Source organism: Emydura macquarii, unplaced genomic scaffold (assembly GCF_026122565.2).
Source record: "Emydura macquarii macquarii isolate MOO-44397 ecotype Brisbane River unplaced genomic scaffold, CSIRO-AGI_Emac_v2 contig_3, whole genome shotgun sequence".
NCBI lineage: Eukaryota > Metazoa > Chordata > Testudines > Chelidae > Emydura > Emydura macquarii.
This window is the reverse complement of record NW_027130140.1, coordinates 65107-85277: the sequence shown is the minus strand read 5'-3', so window position 1 is coordinate 85277 and position 20171 is coordinate 65107. Positions and strand designations below refer to the sequence as shown.

Below are 20171 nucleotides of genomic sequence, written 5' to 3'. Positions count from 1 at the left end.
AGCCCCCATTATTCAGCCCTCCTGTCAGTCAGTCCCCATTCCCCCACAGTTCAGCCCTGTCCCCTGCAACCTCACCTCTACTCCTCATAGTGCTCTTTCCCCCTGCTCCCAGCCCTGGGGGGTGACAGGAGGGTCCCCACTGCCCTTTCCCAGGCTGGGTGGCGGGGGAGATCTAGGGACTCGTCACCACCTGTACTCCTTCCCACTCCAGGTGCTTCAGCAGGGAGGAGAGGAGCAGAGTCCTGTTCAAATTTCTCACAGGAGGGGATGGGGAAGAGGGAGCAGAATTGTTCTCAGCTGCTGGCCTCTTTCTTATCTGTTCCTCTCCTATGAGGACATTGAGAGGAGGGGAGAGACTCTGCCAGTTTCCATCTGTGAGGAGGCTGGAGCTTCTTGTGTCATCGCTAGTCTGGCTCTGACACCCTCTGAAATCCCTTCACTCGTGATAAAATCGAGAGGGCAATGTGGGAATAATGAGTGGGGGGAGCAAGGAGCCAACTGGTTCCCATCTTCTTCTGCCTGGCCAACGGGAGGCAGAGAGCTCATAGAGGACGGGCCATGCCTGAGTTGCTCCAAAGTGTGCTCCCCCCTTTTTCCTTAGGAGCTCCCTACGGGTCCACTCAAGTTTTCCACCCATTGAACTCTGTGGATGTCATTCTTCCTTTCTTTGCTTCCTCCCACTAGAGAAATGAAAGAACAAACAATGGGACAGACAAGTATTTTCCTTACCCCTCCTCTGATGCAGCCACTAGGGGCTAGAGCAGGAGGGTTGCACTGACTAGACTGAGTCAGTGACTGCTGTTGCAAATTATGCTGACAAATTATGAAAAGCTTTGGACTTGAGCAATGGCTGGTATGAAACACATGCTTGCTGCATTATGAGAGTGACATATAAGTATACATTACACTTAATTTTGGATTAACATCATGTCTAGAACAATCAGTTTTTAGTTATAAAAAAACCTGAACGTTTTGATTGTTGCCATTTTTCATTTCACCATTTTGGGCCCCTTCAAAGAAGTTTTTTAGGGCACAGGGACTAAACTGTCCTGGTAAAACTAGGATGAGAGTTGATGTGCTGTGAATTCATCACGGGGGAAAACCCAGTGCATGTTGCCTTGTTTGAACGCGTGAGTTGTAATAATTTGTTTCTGTGTGCACAGTACAAACAGGCTTCAATCTGTTCCTATCCTGCTTTCTAGGGCTGTTTGTCATCATTTGCTTAACAGCTGGTAATGAATATACTGCTCAGGAAATAGCCCTCCACGACTCAATGTCATAAAATAGGGACGCAGCAGATTAGGGGTAGAGCAACAAGCTGTGAATGTGGGGTTTTTTAAAATCACTTTTTGTGTAATTGCCCTTGTGTAGAGGGGTCAGCACAGGACTAGTGTGCCACTTAAATCACACAACTTTGTCCTAGCCTCTCTGCACAGGGGTGAATTTCACCCTCAGTGTACATATGTAGATGTCATAAAATGAGGAACACATCTAGGGCTGGGTGAATTCAGTCCAAAACAAAAATAATCTCAAACCTTTGTTCAAATAAAAGCTGATGGGGGACACACATTTTTGTGTGTGTTTTTTGCAAACTTTTATGCAAATGAATTTTAGTTCACAAGACTCCAAAAACTCGTGTAATTAATCTTTGCACATGAATACTGATTTGAATGTGTGCGCTTGTATAATTATATGTATGTGTGCCAGAAGCGTTTGGTGGCTATCAAGACTGATAAATAGTTTGTTCACTCTGTTTAGGTCCCTGAAAATTCATTTCATATAAGAATGTATCATCTTGGAGCTCTCTCCATTGCTTTAAGGCTCCAGGAAAGTTAAAACTCTTGTTGCTTTTCCAGTTACAGAAATTGAGAGCTTTCTTTATAGAAATTACCACGTCACTAGATGTTTTTTCAAGAAATACCTATGTTTAAACATCCTGAATTGATTGTAAGTTGAGATTTTGTATTGCAAATTAATAGTAGCTATAAATTGGAGTGTTTAAGGACTCGATCCTGTTAAGAGAACTGTGCAGGGAAGAAGAGTCTGTGTGCATGGAGTCTTTAGCAGAACAGAGGCCTATGTGACGTGACCACTTAGATCTCTGTCCTAACTGAATGAAATTGATAACATATGAATGGCCAAAAAAAAACAAAAAAAAAACCCCAAAGTTCAGTGTCTGTGAATAGGGTGACCAGATCACAACAGTAAAATATTGGGACACATGGGGGCGGGCAGGCAGCGAGGATCTGGAGACCTGGAGCTCCCAGCCACTACGTGGGGGATCTGGAGCTCTCTGCAACTGCAGGGGCTCGGAGCTGCAGGGCCGCCCACAGCGACTAGGAACTGAATTTTTACCTGAATATTGGAACAAATGGCATCCCAATCGTACCTCAATTGGGACGCAGGACAAAGGGTTAAATATCAGGACAGTCCCGATTTTATTGAGACGTCTGGACATCCTAACTGCGAATCCCCTCTCAGTCACTTGGTGTAATGAAATTAAGAAAATGATTTAAAAACAAACAGCTGTCTTTGTTTCTTTCATTTCCTTTTTTTTTTTTCCCCCCCCCCAGGCAACAAGGAGAATATCTGGATGCATATTGATGCAGCATATGCAGGGAGTGCTTTCATCTGCCCTGAATTCCGACATCTTCTAAATGGAGTGGAGGTTTGTGATGCTTCCCAGGGGTACCCAGCGTTGTGTGGCACCTTACCATCACCTGTCCTTATCTGTGAAGCAGTCTTGTCTGTGCCTGCTGTGGATCCGCTCTCTGAAACCAACAACCTCTGGCAGTACAAGCACTGCCTTCCCAGCTCCCGCAGGCCTCACTCTGTATTCAGAAAAAATGGGATATTTTGATATAATCCTGCCATTCTTGGAGGGGACAGGGACTAGACTGGCTAAGTGCAAGGGCTTGTGGTAAAACACACAGACCTATGCTCCCCCCATTATCTTTTCACAGTGCTGGAGGGAGTGCTAGGGGCCAGAGGAAGGAAATGCTCTTCTCCAGCATGACCAGACTTACACAAAGTTTGGTTTCTATCCGTCCCCACAAATCAGCAGAAAAGATTCCAAAGGGACACGGGAGTTGCTCCTTCCCACAGTTTGGATCCTGATCAGGATATAAACTTCCAAGTATGGCAGGATTATATCAAAATATCGGATTTTTTTATTCAGTTCACTATTGAAACAAGGGTCAGCTGTTAAATTGAATCCAGATCCAAATTTCCCTCAAGTTTAGGTATAGGTCCAGTGTTTTGGTTTGGGCCCGTCTTCGTCATCATTCAACAAGTTTTGCTTCAGGCTAAGCTACAAAAGGCAGTAACCTAACCCTACTTCATAACTGTGGCTTTAGGCACATTTGTGAGGAATTTGTATCAATAGGATAACATTAAAAGATTTGAAAACAATAGATCCAATTTTGATATGCTCCTCTTTGGATGAATCCTCACAGCTGCTTTTAGAGCAGTGGTTTCTTAACCTGGAGTTTTAGAGGGGTCGCAAGTGCAGAGCTGGTATTGGGGGTGGCAAGAAAGGTAATTGCCTGGAGCCACAGGGGTGCCATGAAACTAAGTTACATGCCTCAGCCCCGTGGGGGTGGGACTCAGGCTTCAGGGGTACAGTAGTTTGGAAAGGTTAAGAACCACTGTTTTAGAGGATAAATGTTGTGCAAAAATGCAGACTTGAACACAGACAAACTTGCTCCAGAGAGAAGCAAAAATTAGCTTTGCCAACTCTCACAATTTTATCATATCAAAAATGGCTTTAGTTTATAGTGGTTACCATTTCAGGTAAAACCATTTTTGCAATCTTTACACTAAAGCGGTTATGATACCACCATTTATAAAAATTTGCTGTTCAAAATACCAAGTAGCACAGAATCAGCCAAGCATATATAATAATAAAGCTGAATAAATTAACAACTACTTTCTCACCTATTTTGAAAGCAAGGCACAGAAGTGTTAGTATATTCATCCCAAGGGACATATAGGATCAGACTGTGGCTGTCGTTATAACAAATGGTGTTAATAGTTGAAAATGGGTCAGTTGAAATTTTCTTCCAGTAACTCTCAGGTTCCTTTCTCTTTTCTTCTGACTTAGCCCTGGTCTACACTTACCGGGTGATTCGGCGGCAGTCAACGGGAGTTATGCAAGCTAGGCAGAGTAGCTTGCGTAACTCCCATCGACTACTGTGCTTCCCTTCTGCAAGGCGTCTTCACTGCACTCGCTGATGGGAACCACATTCCCGTTGATGCAGTGCTACACCACTTGAGGGGGTGGTTTTACTTTAGACTTCTGGATCAACTGAGTGGGTTTTCACTGACGGCTCAGTCGATCCAGGTTGGTCAAACTGATGGCGGCGACTTTGCCACCATCAGTATAGACATACCCTGAGTCACTAGGCACTTAGTTGCTTAGATAAGGGTGCTGTAATTTCCTGATGCTCCCCTCACGCAGTCATATAAGTCCTTGTCGTCCACATCAGTGGAAAAAATATCACTGTTTGGTAAAAACAGAAATTTAAACAGAACAGCACTGATAGGTAGAATAATAAAGGAGGTGGGGAAAAAAACTAACAAATGAAGAATTTCTCTCGCATACTCTTTTTTTTATCACCAAATGAAGCTTGCTCTAATTTCCTGTGTGGGTTTTATTTTATTATTTATTTTTATTGGTACCAGTAGGAAATGAATCAGCATCCATAGCAGAGCCAGCAACTGTCAGTGTAGCAACTATTCAACAGCTCTGAATAGATTCCCTACCTCATATATTAGAAGGATAAAGAACTCCTCTAACATGGGCAATCACTGGCCTTTCACCAAAGATGAGGAAGTTAATGAGAAACCAATGTGAAAAGATAGCTATTAGGTGGCCATTGGGCTTCAAGATTCCCTTTCTCTTTTGTGTCACTGATGTTGAACATCAATGGCTGACACAGGACCTAAAGGAGAAGACTTTTAACACAAATGTCCTTCATACCTTTCACGGAACAGGAAGCTTCTATCCTGAATACGTGTAATGTAAAGTTGACATTAAAAATTTAACATACAGCCATGTGTTCTCTGTAGAACTCGTTAAAAGTTGTTTTTAGTTTAGATGAGAAATGACTTATTGACCAAATGAAAAAAATGTAGGGAAAAAATGATTTGTGACCAGCTCTAATTCTGTGACTAGACTGAATGAAACACAATGCCAGATCAAAATCTATTACGTGAGTATGCATGCACAGATAAAATATATCTCTATGTATATAATATTGATTTCTCACTCTCTGTGAAATACTGAAATCTAGGAACTCTTGAGCAGAAAATGGGGTAAAAACCAAAATAGGTGTCTTTTGTTTATAATGAGATTTTTTTGGTTTACATTGAGATGGAGCTGTTTATATATGATATATGTGAAAATAAGGTACAAAAAAGTCTACATTAGAAGCACATTATCAATGGCACAAGTCAGACAGTCAAGATTTAGGAAATTCCAGAAGTTAGCTTGTCTAAGCACCCTGAATTCTGCTCCCTGCTGTGTATGCATAGCAGCTCTGATTCAGCAAAGTGTAATTCAGCATGTGCATAACTCTGAGCATGCATGTAGTGCTGTTTACCCCGAAAGCTTACATGAGGCATACGTGGTAGATATTCCTTTTGCTGCTCCTCTGTGTGGGGTGAAATTCATCCAGCATGCACGTGTAACTCTTATTTACTGTAGATGGAGTCACATTTATGCATATGTGTTATTTTTAAACCCCCAGTTCAGGAAAGCATCCCTTTTTCTTATGTTTTAGTGATGTCCTGAATGTGGGTACAATTGGGGAGGTTGACAGTGCTTTTATAACTCGAGGACTCAGACATATTGTTTCTAATTATTTTTTTAAAAACCCTTTCAGTTTGCAGACTCATTTAACTTTAACCCTCACAAATGGCTCCTAGTGAACTTTGACTGCTCTGCTATGTGGTAAGTAGTACAGGATACGTAAGGTTGTCAGAAATGGTGAACTTCATGATGAAGGACACACTCTCTCTAAATACTTATTCCCTTTGTCACATAGAAATATGGAGTTTTGTCTAGTGTTTGCCTGATGTGAATGATTCACAGTAGCTTGATAAACATTTAACTGAGATGGTGGAAGATCAGAGATGGGTCTGAGCTCTGCAGTTGGGAGCTAGACATGAAAATTCGGGGGGTTCAGATCTAGTCCATTTTGTGCCCATCTCTGTAAAAAACCTTAAATACGTTAAAAACATGAATTGCACACCTCACCAAGCTTCTTTCTCTATTTTAATATGGTCTCTGAGTCTTGATTGCACACTTTAAAAGCCTTTATAGAGTCTGGACTTTGGTAGATTCAGAGTAATGAGAATCAAAAAAGCATTTGTAAATGTTTTTCAATGATTTTCATTATTCATGTGTGATGAGCAAGACTGCTTTGTGTGTCCCAAAGAGTCACTGCAGAGAATCCTACAAGTGCATCATGGGCACAAAGCGAATTGACCTAAAGGAAACAATCATCATCACAAGGATACTAATAACAGTAATAATAAAAAGAAGAATAAAAAATTCCATAACAGACAATCCCATAGCTAAAACTTAACTTCCCAACAAGAACAAGTGTATTGCCAGTATCTCAGTCATACACCTTATGATTATACTAAATTCCAAAAGAGCTGCTCTGGAAATGGTAGATATTGTCCATGAATTTTTTTTTTTTAAATATGCAGTTTTCAAAAAGTGAAAAAAATTGCCTTTCGGTTTTTATTCAAAAACTTAAAAATTTGAAAAACTAAAATTTTCATTTTGGAAAAAGGCCATTTTTCATTTTAAAAAAATCAAATGAAAAATGTGGAACGATACTAATTATCAGTACTCTCCCTCTTTCCTTATCTTCAGCATTTCTTCTAATGTGTGCAACAATATGAGACTTTTGTGCCAATGTCTTCATCCCTTGTTAGAAATATATACAACACCATGTAATAGGAGTTTTTCAGCTAGTAGGTTTGAGTTGCTAGCTCTGAACTGTCCAGTTCATTGTCCTACAGCAAATGTACTTCTTTTTTGTAGGTATCAGTTGGTTCTTAGGATTATGATTATTTATTACTTAAATTACTGTAGCACCCAGGACCCCCATCATGGACTAGGACCCCATTGTGCTAGGTGCTGTGCAACTGCAGAACAAAAACACAATCTCTGTTTCAGGTGTTTTGATTCTGCCTCATCCTTAGTAGTTGTTACCCGATTTGCGCATCACCATGGAGTATGCTTATTTATTAGGGTTACCTTCCTGGAAAGGGTGTGTGATTCTAGGGGTGTGATTCTATTAATGTACTGCTTGTGTTACTTATGTGTTCATATGGCTACAAGTCCCCTCCCACTGGAGCTATCCTGCAGGACCTAAGGTTTTCAGGGCTGGGTTCCTCCAGCACCAGATTCAAATAAACCCCCCACAGATACACACACACATTCCAGATTAACCGAGAGCGTCTGAACAGACTGGGCTATCAGCACCCTCAGCTGATCCCTTATATGTCCCTGAACTCAGCAGGCTGGGTGACACCATATTTTCAGTGGCCACCCCATACGCCCCTTTGCAATGCACCAGAATAGAGCACACTGCTTGAGCAGGCTGGGTCCAAACAGCACTTTTTGGCTGCCCCCCCTTATTTGCCCCTTGACTCAATCAGGCTGGGTCAAACAGCACTTTCAGCCTCCACCCTTATTTGCCCCTGGATTCCGTAGGCTAGGCAGAGCAGCACTTCTCAGCTGTCCCCTTCATATGCCCCTTTACACCACAATTGTTCTAGTAGTAATCCCCTTGATGAGCAAACCCCATAGGAGTTTTGGGCACTCCAGGGATCTTTGGCTTAGGTAAAGAAGCGTGGCTGCAGAGTAATATAGGGAAGCCAAGAACACAAAGGAGTAAAATAAAGTTTGGAGAGAGAGAGAGAGGCAACCAGCTTGACTATAACAGTTATTGTATTGCCAAGTATATAAAACTTATGATACTAATATTAATACCATACAAGGAGAGGAAAAACAATCAAACGCTTACATACTACACAATTACAGTTGGGGTATGGGAGAAAGCTATCCCAGGCTTTATTACAAAAGTTATACCAGGACTGAGAGAGAGAGAGTGTTGGGGGAAGGGGAAAGGGGGGGTGGGGTCTCACCACTCTGTGCAGCTCAGAGGTTCCCAGGAGACAGTCTGGTCAGCTTAGGGTCTGGAGCGCTTTGAGACAGGCAGAGCCCCCAACACGATCAGTCAGGGAGAGGGGAAGTTCCTGTGGGACTGATGCAGAGTTTAGATCCAAGCATCAGAACAGGGGGTTGAACTTTGATAGGGGTTTTTGTAGATGCCAGGTTTGTTTATGGATAAACAATGTCTGGACAAAAGGAGCTGATCATTCCTGGCTATGGGCAGTTTTCCTTCAGAGAGCTCACAATGCAACCAGGATACAGTGTTTTACATATCAATACCTAGAATGGTCTGATAACTGCGGAGCTGGATGTGTGCAGGTGTGGGTTCATTTACATCAAGAGCATAGATCTCCCAACATGCAGTGCGTCCCTGCTTTGACAATCCCAGAGTTCAGTGTGCCCTGCTTTACCAATCCCAGAGTTCAGTGCGTGTTCCATCTTCGATGTAGATGAGGCTTCTGTTCTCCAGTGATGTGTTAATTGAGATGCCTTCTTTTTAAATCTTTGATGTAGATGAGACATGGAGAGTTGTATCACTGTTGATGGGAGGGTTTTAGTTGTGTCCGTTGCCTTTTCATATTGAGATGCCTTTGGTTTCTGGTTCAAGCAGCCTTTGGTTTCTGGTTCAAGCAGGGGCTGGGGGATTATTCAGGTGAGCCACAGAGAGTTGGGGTTTTGCGCCCTGGTTCCCAAGAACACAGAGCTGCCAGGTAACATAGTAGTCACATCTCAGTAAAGAGTATTTTGTGGTTTAGAATAAAGTCCCTAGAGTGGAATTCTCACAATGAGTTGTGTCTCTCTGTGTAAAGGCCGGAATTTCTTTTCTTGCTTTCCCTTCAACTCTCTTTCATGATTCAGAAAACCTGGTGTCAAAGAAGCCTCTGATGGAAGTGAGGAAATGAACCAACATACTCTCTACTGTGGCTCTCTCTCTCAGTTCTGTTCTCATAAAGTAACGGGCCTCTTATGGCAACACAAAGTAGTAATAAGATATTTGGTGACGGCATTCATGAGCAGTTAGGGCAAACAGTTTATTTCTTTGAAAGAAAAGGTTGTGCAAGTCACAAAATAACTACTCAATGATGCAATACCTAGACATTTTAGAGTCTGAGTTTGCTCTTGCTTGCACAGACATAATGTAAACCTGGTGTATATCAGAGAAGACTCAGGCCCTTAGGAGGATATTTTCAAACCTCACTCCCATTTGTGCCTTGGAAAATCTCCCTCTTAGTCCCTTCCCCTCAGAACTCTGTGAAGTCAAGTACTGTGGCACGGGCGGCTAGTTTAGCCTTCTCGTGGGTACTGTGCCCTCTTCGGCTACGACTATGGCGTGCCTGGGTGGGAGCGGGGGGGGCCCGGTCCCGCCCTCTGTCCCAGGCCCTGACCCAGGGACCCTGTGTGGAGTAGTCTTCAAACTGCCCAGTCCGTGACTTACTCCCTTCCCTGGGTCGCCTGTCTTTGGCCCCACTGCTCGCAGTCTGCTTCCTGGAACTGGGTGGGGAGGGGTTCTCCCTCAGGCCTGTGCCCTGGATCCCTGGCCATAGCCAGACAGGTACCCTCTCTTGTCTCTGCTACCTTTGGGGTTGTAATACATGGCAGTGGTTGCTCCAAGTCCTGTAGCAGCTCTCCTCCGCTCCACTCTGCTTCTTCTCCTAACTCCCTTCCAGCTGCCCCCTTCTGCTTGACAGGGAGGCTTTTAACTGCTGGGACAAACTCCTCGATTGGCCTCATCTGGCCTAATTGCCCCGGAGTAGCTCCAGCTGGATCACCCAGGGAACAGGGATTTGTTCATTCTGGGGCTAATATAGACCCCCTCTACTACTCTTCTCCTGTTGTTGGGGGAGCCTGCTGCCCTGGGGAGCCCCTGTTGTGCCTCCTTGGGGGCCCTGCCTGCTTGCCCCCCAGATGACTGTGGGGGCCTACTGCGGCCGCTGTGAGCACCCTTCCCTGCTGCTGCTGCTGCTGCTCCCGCCCTGGCCCCAGCCTTTGGGGCACCCCTACCTCTTCCCTTCCCTCCTCCCCCATTCCCTGTCACTGCCCCCTGCTCCCTCTGTAGTTCTCCCTACCCTGTAGCCTCCTCCCTGGTTTGTTTGTTTGCCCTGCCCTGCTCCCACCCTGACCTTGGCTTGTTTGTTTAAACTCTCCTGGCTCTGCCTTGGTCTGTTTTTGTTCTGTTTGAATTGCCCTGGCCCTACCTTAGTTTGCTCCCTTCCCCGCCCAGGCTCAGTGGGTTTGCCCCTGAGCCTTCCCCGCCCTGCCTTAGTCCCACCCTTCCCCCCTCCGCTGCCCTTTTCCCCCTCTGCCCTGGCCCAGTACTCCTGCCCCATGGTGCTCATGGCCCCCCTCTAATTCCCCCCCTGTTCTTTTTGTTGCCCCTCCCACACACTGCACCCCCCCCCCCAAGTTGTGATAGTCCTTGCCCCCAGTGCAGCCAGAGGAGCCGGTGTTCCACCCAGGGCTAGTGAGTGTGTTCCTTGTGCCCCTGCCTGGACTGGCCTTCCCTTCTCCCCCTGTTTTGGCGCCCTCCTTCCCTGCTTTCAGCCTAGCGGGGAGGAGCGGTTGCCGTCTTTTCCCCCTCTCTCTCCCCTCCCTTCCCACCCCCTTCCTCCTCCGTGCCTCCCCCCCCCCCCCCCCAACGGACCCGACGCTGTCCCCTCCCAAGATGGCGTATGTGTCTGGGGCCGGGACCCCCTCCCTGGACGCCCCTGACCCTTGCCCCGAGCCCCTCCTCCCGCCCAAGGCATCTAGCCTCGCCACCCCTACCGGGCCACCGGCCGTCAGGCCCAGGACTCTGGCGGCGGACGCCTCAGGTTGGGACTCTAGGGACTCTGCCGCTGCTCCAGCTCCCGCCCCCCCTGCTCAGGGGGGTGCGCCCTTGGCCGGGAAGAAGGGCCAGGGGAAGAAAAAAGGCAAAGGCCCTGCCCGGGCGGTGCCCCCGCCCGTGGTGGGGCCTCCTCCCTCCCCCGCTGTCCCTTCACCAGCTCTGGGGGCGGCGCCGCTCCCAGGGCATACGCCCAGGTCGCTGCAAGTCCACCGCACGCCACCCCGTCATCTGGCCCGCCCGCCACCTCCAGCACCATCCCTGGGGGCTGGGGCCCCTTCCCCACCCTTACCAGGAGGCATGGGGTCCGCTGCCTCCTGGTGCCTGCCTCGCCCCACGTACAAACCTACGTGCGGGCGTTGGCACGGGTGGTGGAGCCCACGGCCGTGGTGGTGGCCTCCAACATGTACGGGAAGGTGGTCTTCTTCCTGGCATCGGAGGCCACCGCCCAGGAGGCAGTGGTAATGGGCCTGGCGGTAGGGGGCGTCCACGTCCCCATGGAGCCCCTGGAAGACCTGGGCGTATGGGTGGTCCTCACCTCCGTCCCACCCTTCCTCCCCAATGCCGCCCTTCTGCCTTTCCTCTCTGCCCTGGGGAATCCCATCTCCGTCATCAGCCCGCTTCCCCTCGGCTGCAAGGACCCCGCCCTCCACCACGTCCTCTCCTTCCACCGGCGGGTGCAGCTCCATCTGCCGCCGGCGGCGCGTGGCGGAGAGGCACTAGAGGGGTCATTTCTGGTGCCCCATCAAGGGGCCCAGTACAGGGTCCATTATAGCACGGGTGAGGCCCGGTGCTTCCTCTGCCGGGTGACGGGGCACGTACGGAGGGACTGCCCCCTGGCCCGGCAAAGCGGGGAGCCCGGGACCCCCGGGACCCAGGGGGGTGCCAGCCAGACCAGCGGTAGCGCCCCCCTCAGCTGTGCGGTCCCTGTGGCTGCCCCTCCTCCATCACCTGCCACCTCCGCTCGGGCCCCGGGGGTGCCTCCCCCGGTGTGCCCAGACGAGCGGGCGGGCCCCGCTGATGCCCAGAGCAGTCCGGCAGGGCCTGCAGTGGAGAGGGAGTCAGGACTGCCATTGGCGGGCGTTGGAGAGGGATCCTCCCAGGGAGAGGCCTTTCCTTCCCCTGCTGTCCTGCCTCCGCTTTCCCATACCCTGTCCCCTGCGCTCTTGCCCCCTGGTCCTGCGCCCACCACCCAGACCTCCCCCTCGGAGGACTGGGTGCTCGTGCAGGGTAAGCGCGGCAAGCGCAAGGCCGGGACCCGGCGCCCCCTCCCCCTCGTCGCCGAGGAGGGTGAACGCCCCTACAAATCTCGCAAGGGGGCTGCTGGACCCGGGCCTTCCGCTGCGCCCCCTGCCGGGGCCCAGTGGGTGGCACCGGCCGAGGGGACTGCAGCAGCAGCTGTGGGTGGTACCATCTCCCTCCTAGACTCCCTTCTCGAGGAGTCCCTGGCGGGATGCCCCTCTGCCCCCACGCCCTTCGCACCCCTTGCCGGTGCTGAGGTTGCTCCCTCATCGGTCCCTGCCAAGGAGGACCTTGTGGTGGCGGGGGGAGATTTCTCCTCCCTTATGGAGGAGATAGATGCCTTGGGCCTAACCCCGGCGTGTCCGGGGGTGGACGAACCTTCCCGTCCAGACGGTTCAGTCGAGGACGGCCCCCAGACGCCATCCCCTTTCACCTCCCTCCTTTCCCCAGCCGCTGTCCCTGCTCCTGTCCCCCAGACTGTTCCTGACCCTTCTCCCCCCGAGGTCGACGGTGCCGCCTTTGCTGCGGCCCCTGCAGCCCTTGGGGCGATGGCTGGGCCCCACCAGTCCGGCCCCGGGCAGCTGGCCTCCCCGCCCTCCAACACGGGATGGCTGCCAGTCGCCCCAGTTCCCCCTCTCCAGGAGTGTGGAGCTGTAGATGGTGCGGCTCCTAAGCCTGACCCTGAGGCTGCCCCCCCTGCCTCGCCTGACTCTCCATCTCCCGGCCCCATTCCAGAGACACCACGCCCCGCTGGCTTAGCCGCCACGGATTCCGTACCAAATCCTGACCCTGTTCCTCCCCCTGTCCCTTCCAATGACCCTCCCCCTGTCTCAACTCCTCCCCCTCTCCTTGATCCCGTCCCTCCTCCACCTTCTGCCCCCGAACCTCCCTCCCTCCCCCTGCTATCTGTGCCCCTGCTGCCCCTGGAGTTGTCTCCTTCCCTATGGAGAGCTCCCAGGAGGCGGCCTTTGTTTTTGCCACTCCCAGCCCTTTAGGGGCTGCTGTCTTCCCTCCGCCGCTGCCCCCATCCTCTGCCCATTCCGGCAGCGGGGCCGCTGCAGGGGCCAGGCCGGAGGACGAACCCCCCGAGTCGCTGCGTGAGGAGCTGTGCACCTTCCTCCGGGACTCCCATGGTGCCCGGAACCGGGTGCAGCTCGCGCTGCAGCGCTGGGGGGGACTTCCACCGCGTCCTCCGGGCCGTGAGGGCCACATTGAAGGAGGGGAAAGGGACCGGGTGGCAGGACGCCGCGGCCTACCAGTGGGCCCGCAGCTTCCGTAACGCCCTGATGGTCTTCGGGACCGGTCACGGGCTGCTGCAGAGCCCAGCGAGAACCACTGGCGTTCCTGGCCGCGAGGATCCCCCCCAGCCCTCCTCATAATGCCTCTCATCTTTGTCACTTTGAACACCAGGGGCTGCAGGACGGGTCACCGCAGGATGCAGGTGCTCTCCTCTCCCGAAGGAAGGAGTACTCCGTGGCATTCCTGCAGGAGACCCACACGGACCCAGCTGCCGAGGCCAGCTGGCGGCTGGAGTGGGGGGATGGGGTGCACCTGATTCATCTCTCCGCCCGCGCGGGCGGAGTGGCCACCCTGTTCTCCCCCACCCTGCAGCCCGAGGTGCTGGGGATCACCGAGGTTGTGCCAGGCCGTCTGCTGCACCTCCGGGTCCGCATGGAGGGGCTGACGTTGAACCTCGTCAACGTCTATGCCCCAACTGCGGGCCCGGAGTGGGTGCGGTTCTTTCAGCAGATGGCTGCCTTCCTCGGTGCACTGGATCCTCGCAAGTGCCTGGTCCTGGGAGGGGACTTTAACACCACCCTCGAGAAGCGGGACCGCATGAGGACCGAGCAGAGCCAGGCCGCCGCCGACGTCCTCCGGGAGATCATAGACCACCACTCCCTGGTGGACGTCTGGCGGGACGACACCATCACCTTCACCTTTGTCCGGGTGGGAGAAGAGCGGTCAAGCCACTCCCGGTTGGACGCCATCTATTTCTCTTGTCACCATCTCTCGCGGGCCCACTCCTCCAGCGTACAGCCAGTCCCGTTCTCGGATCACCACCTGGTGACCGTGACGGCCTCTCTGGCGGCAGAGAGGCCGGGGCCGGCCTACTGGCATTTCAACAACAGCCTGCTGGAGGATGTGGGCTTCTTCGCGTCCTTCCGGGAGTTCTGGATGGCCTGGCGGGGGCAGAGGCGCGCCTTTCCCTCGGCGCGGCGCTGGTGGGACATGGGGAAGGTGTGCGCCCGGCTCTTCTGCTGTGACTACACTCAGGGGGCCAGCCGGCGGAGGGATGCAGGGATAGAGCAGTTGGAGTAGGAGATCTTAGCGCTAGAGAGGCATCTGGCCGCCAGCCCCGAGGATCCATCCCTCTGCGGAGCGTGCCGGGAGGAGCTCCGGGCCCTCGAAGATCTTCCGGCTGGGAGTGCCTTCGTTCGATCCCGCATCCGTCTCCTTCGGGAGATGGATCGCGGCTCCCGCTTTTTCTACACCCTGGAGAAACGACAGGGGGCCCGGAAGCACGTCTCCTGCCTTCTGGCAGGGGACGGCGCCCCCCTGACGGATCCGGTGGACATGCGTGGAAGGGCCCGGGCCTTCTACACCGACCTCTTCTCCCCGGATCCGACCGATGCCGCCGCCCGCAGGATGCTCTGGAACGAACTTCCCATGGTCGGCATGGGTGACCGGGACCGGCTGGAGCTACCTCTCACTTTGGCCGAGTTCTCGGAAGCCCTCCGCCTCACGCCCACCAACAAATCCCCGGGCATGGACGGGCGGACCGTGGAGTTCTACCGCGTGTTTTGGGATGTCCTCGGCCCGGACCTCTCCATCGTCTGGGCCAAGTCGGAGGCCAGCGGAGAGCTCCCCCTGTCATGCAGGTGGGCCGTGCTCATCCTGCTGCCCAAGAAGGGGGACCTCCGCGACCTCCGGAACTGGCGTCCCATCTCGCTCCTCTGCACGGACTACAAAATCATGGCCAAAGCTGTCTCCCTGAGGCTGGGGTCCGTGCTGCAGGACGTAGTCCATCCCGACCAGACCTACACCGTCCCGGGCCGCACCATATTCGACAATCTGTATTTGGTCCGGGATCTCCTAGAGCTTGGGTGTAGGGATGGTCTGTCGTTCACACTCCTGTCTCTGGATCAGGAGAAGGCGTTCGACAGGATGGACCACGGGTATCTCCTGGGCACCCTGCGGGCGTTCGGCTTCGGGCCCCACTTTGTGGGTTTTCTCCTGGTGTTGTATGCCTCCGCGGAGTGCCTGGTCAAGCTCAACTGGACCCTGACCGAACCAGTCAGCTTCGGGCGTGGAGTGCGCCACGGCTGTCCACTGTCGGGCCAGCTGTACGCCCTGGCCATTGAGCCCTTCCTCTGTCTCCTCCGTCGGAGGATGACGGGTTTGGTGCTCCGTGAGCCAGGGCTGAGGCTAGTCTTGGCAGCGTATGCCGACGACGTGCTCCTCGTGGTCCAGGACCTGGGCGACCTGGTGCGGTTGGAGGCCTGCCTGGCCGTCTACTCGGCAGCCTCCTCCGCCCGGGTCAACTGGGCCAAGAGCTCTGGCCTGATGGTAGGGGCTGGGTGGCGGGTGAGCTCCCTCCTACCCGCGCTTCAAGCCATCCAGTGGAGCACGGGTCCGCTGCTCTATCTGGGCGTTTACCTTTCTGCCACCCATCCCTCCCCGGAAGAGAACTGGCAAGATTTAACGGACAGGGTGGTGCGGTGGCTACGGAGCTGGACGGGACTCCTTTATGGTGCAGGTAGTCCGGCGTGGAGCCACTTGGCGCACGGCTTCCTCCGCCGCCTCCGATATGACCGGCAGCTTTTTTTTCTCCACCCGAGGGGTCTTCCGCGAGAGCTCTCTGAGCTGCCAGTCTTCTACCAGGACCTCCTCCAGACCTGGAGGCTGGTCTCTGCCTCCAGGCCCCCTTTGGTCCCCGAGGGGGAGGATCTCCTCGCAGAGCCCCTGCTACACAACCCACAACTCGGTGTGCAGGAGGCGGAGACCCCCTCGGTGCGACGGAGGCTGGTCCTGGCAGGAGTCACCAAGATCGGAGACCTCCTGGACTATGACGGGGGGGACTGGGTGGACCCCCTATGCGCTGGCTCGGCGTGTGGGGCTCTCCACCCTTCGAACTCCCCGGCGCGTACTCCAAGAAGTGAGGGCAGCCTTGCCCCCCGCTGCTCACGTCTACCTCGAGTGGGTCCTGGGAGAAGGTGCTCCCTGCCTGCCCCTCAGCCCCAGCCCTCCGGCACTCTTCATTGGGCCCCGGCCCCGCGAGCCCGCTCGGCCCCCCCTTCCCTACACACCGAGCCAGCTGCACGATATGCAGCCGGTTGTTTTCTGAACCGCGCCGAGAGACCACCTTTACACGCTCGTGCTCCACACCCTTCACTTCCCCGCCCTCGCGTCCCTCCATGACACCAAATGGCGGGATCTGTTGCCACCTCTGGAGGGCGGGGACCCTAGGTGGGCCAGCCTGTATTCCATCCTGACCCCACGGCCTGCCGGGGACATCAGTTGGCGGCTCCTTCACGGAGCCATGAGCACGGGCGTGTACTTGGCGTGGTTCACCCCCCGCCCCGACACCTGTCCCTTCTGCGGCACGAGGGAGACCCTGGCGCACGCATACCTGGAGTGCGCCAGGCTGCAGCCCCTCTTCCGGATCCTCCAGAACCTCCTGCTGAGGTTCTGGCTGCTCTTCTCCCCGCACTTGTTTATTTACGCACACCCCGTCTGTGGGCCCACAAAGTATCGGGACCTCCTGGTCAACCTCCTCTTGGCCCTGGCCAAAGTCGCCATCTATAATACCAGGGAGGGGAGGTTGGCTGGGGAGGCGCCCTGCGACTGTGGGGCCTATTTCCGTTCCCTTCTCCGTTCACGTCTCCAAGCAGAGTTCTTTTGGGTGGCGTCCACCGGCTCCGTCGACACCTTCCGGGAGCGGTAGGCGTTGTCCGAGGCTCTCTGCTCGGTATCCCCTTCCAGTTCCCTTCTTTTATACCTTTGATCCTTAGGCCCCTTCCTGTTTTTACATTTGTTGTCCCAAGCAATTAGTTACATTCTAGGTCTAGTGGCTCCTCCCCTTAGGCTGGGGGAGGGGCCTTGAGCAGTGGGCGGGCTGATGCCCGCCCACCTCCTGGTTTGTAAATAAGACTACTCTCCTGTAGCCATCAGGTCTGGCCCTGTCACAGTACATAATGACAATTATAAAGTCATTTTTTGAATTGTATTGCTCCTACTTTGCCAAAGGCCAGACATTAAAAAATCAGTTTGTACGTGTGTATACACAATTGCAAAAAAATAACCTTAAAAGAATTAGCTCAAGGTTCCGGCAACCTTAACTTTGTAAAATCCAGATTCTTTTCATTTTGAATTCTTCAAATGTTGGCAACGTTAACATTTTGAATGTAGATATTTAAAGTGAATTTTCTAGGGTTTGTGGTCAAGATTGGTAATGACAGATAAATTCTATGATGTAGAACAACTTTCTAGACAGCACTGGGACAGTGAACTCACCCTTTATGTGTTCGTTTCTGCATAATACACACCCTTTTCCGAAATCTTATGAAATGAGTTAGGGCCCCTCCTAGACTCCAGGGGCATACAGTCGCAGGCCTTAGAGGTAGTTTGGAATTCACTGTGGATGGATAAGCTATACCCGTTTATTTCTCATTTAGCCCACAGAGCAAGATCCCTATAAATCTTGTCCAAACATAGGCTTAAAGTTATGCATGTTAATCCTAGTTTAGGCACCTAAAAGTATCCTGACTTTCACAGGAGCTGAGAAACTGCAGTTGCTGTTGAAGTAAATGGGTACTCAGCAGCTCTGAAAATCAGGCCACTTTTATTCAAGTGCCTAAGATTTGGATTTATGTGCATAATTTCACGCACCCTGTTTTCCTCCAGTCTGGAGCTCAGGAGCCGCCTCCAGGGTAAGTGGGAAATGGGACTGTTTATCTCATGGGCTTCCACATGAGGGTGGGAACCACCTCTGTTGGACTCCAGGTGTGGTCAGGCTCAGTTCAACTCACTTCTTCCTATTCCCGTTGTAGTTCTGGCAGCCATCAGGGTCTCTTCCTCTCTTTGAATGCATTTCTATTATTATTATTATTATTTATTTTATTGTCTGATTTTTTTCTTATTACAATTATCTTGTTGATCTCAAGAGAGAGCAAACCCACTCCGGGCAGGCCAATAACACTAGCAGCAGAATACCATCACCTTGCGCTTCCTTAACACTACCAATCCCAATGAGATCTACGTTTTTATTCTGCCATAAAAATATAACATTGGTTTCTGACTTACGGGAAAGCTTTGGAGGAAACAAACCTCCCATGAAACAACTCTCTCCAGACATATGATTCTCTATGTGTGGGCAGCACTATGTTCCATTATTAATCCTGCTATATTTTCCCCCGCTAACTTGAAATATTTCCTTATTGTCCTACAGGATTACTACTTTGTGTTACTGTTTACACACATTCATTATCTGTGTTATCAGCAGGAGTTACCCTTCAGAGCACTATTGTGGGGAGGGAGGGGTTTGTTTGGTTTTTTTCCTACCTAATGCTCTGTCAGTCACTTTCTCTGCCTCACCCTTCCAATCAATTCCCTTTCCTATAGATCCAGTCAAAGGGGTAAAGCACTGCTGGAACAATCCAGCGCTCCCAAATTCTTCTTCAAAGGAATTGCAGAAGCTTTTTCTAAGTAAAGCTGTGGTACTTGTAAATTACTTCCTTAAACAATTTTTTCCATTAAATTTGTCCCTCAGGTTCAAATACAATGATGTTTACTTCAATACACATCCACGGACAGGGCCAATTTTTTATTCTTGCCTGTCTAATTTGCCAAGGCATTTATACTGCAGTTATTGTGGGCATCTGAGCACTTCAAAACCACAGCCTAAGATGCATATGCATCCCTATAATTTTGGTTGTGGGTCGAATCTAAAACAGAAAGGACATATTTCTGATTCCATCAGAGAGAAGATCTCATAAAAACAGCTGTTCTTATAAGAGTTTGACTGCATAGAGAGAAAATCTCATGATATCTTGGAAGATTTCTGCCACTTTGGCTGAAGCTTCATGAGAACACATTGCAAGATTTTGATGCCATTAAGCCCTCACTTCAGCAAAGCACTTAAGCATGTGCTTAAGTCCCATTGATTTATAAGGGAATTAAGCATGTACTTAAAATTAAGTATATGAGCAAGTGCTTTGCTGATGTGAGGCCTGAGCTGAATCCCTGAGTACAGCCTAAACAGAGTCCAGGTTCAAACGTCACCTCTCTTAACAATTAGAATTCCACCCAATACAAAAGTGAAAGACTAAATGGAAATATATTCATAAAGACTGGTTTTTACCTGAGGGCTTGTTTCCATGGCAATTTAGTGTGCAGCAAACCAAGGTGTGATCTACAGCTCACTAGCCTGCCACAGACTGACAGGCCCATAGTGCACTCTGACCTACTGCTGTTTCAAAGCACCCAAAGTGCACTATGGAACTTTTAATGTGCGATAACAGGGTCGGATAAACAGCCAGTTTAGTGTGAAGGAAGCTGGTGCGCTCGAGATTCACAACCTAGCTTGCAGTGCACTAAATTGGGTTAACAAGCCCTAAGGAAGTGAAATGAGAACTAAGGGAACTAACTCCTTTATGATCCTTGGAAAATCCCAGCCAAATAGGCAAAGAATGGGTAAAATTTTCAAAAGCACTTACATGATTTAGGAGCCTAAATCCCATGAAGGTTTCAATGGGACTTAAGCTCCTAAGACACATAGACACTTTTCAACATTTTCTCCAATATCTAAGCACTGCCACTTCTTTTTCCTACCAAGCCTTAGTCCAGCAAGAAGATAATGAATATTTATTAAATAAATAAAATAGTGGCACAATCTAGGACTGATATAGTTTGGGA

General features: G+C 51.2%; 1 protein-coding gene across 1 annotated transcript in view; it reads left to right on the top strand.

Annotated features, from left to right (window-relative positions):
- Positions 1 to 20171, top strand: part of LOC137140791 (aromatic-L-amino-acid decarboxylase-like) — a 67348-nt gene that overhangs the window by 21191 nt on the left and 25986 nt on the right. Inside the window, 2 exon segments of the mRNA XM_067540365.1 lie at positions 2574 to 2668; positions 5886 to 5953. Of these exon segments, the coding sequence (XP_067396466.1) occupies positions 2574 to 2668; positions 5886 to 5953 (163 nt within the window).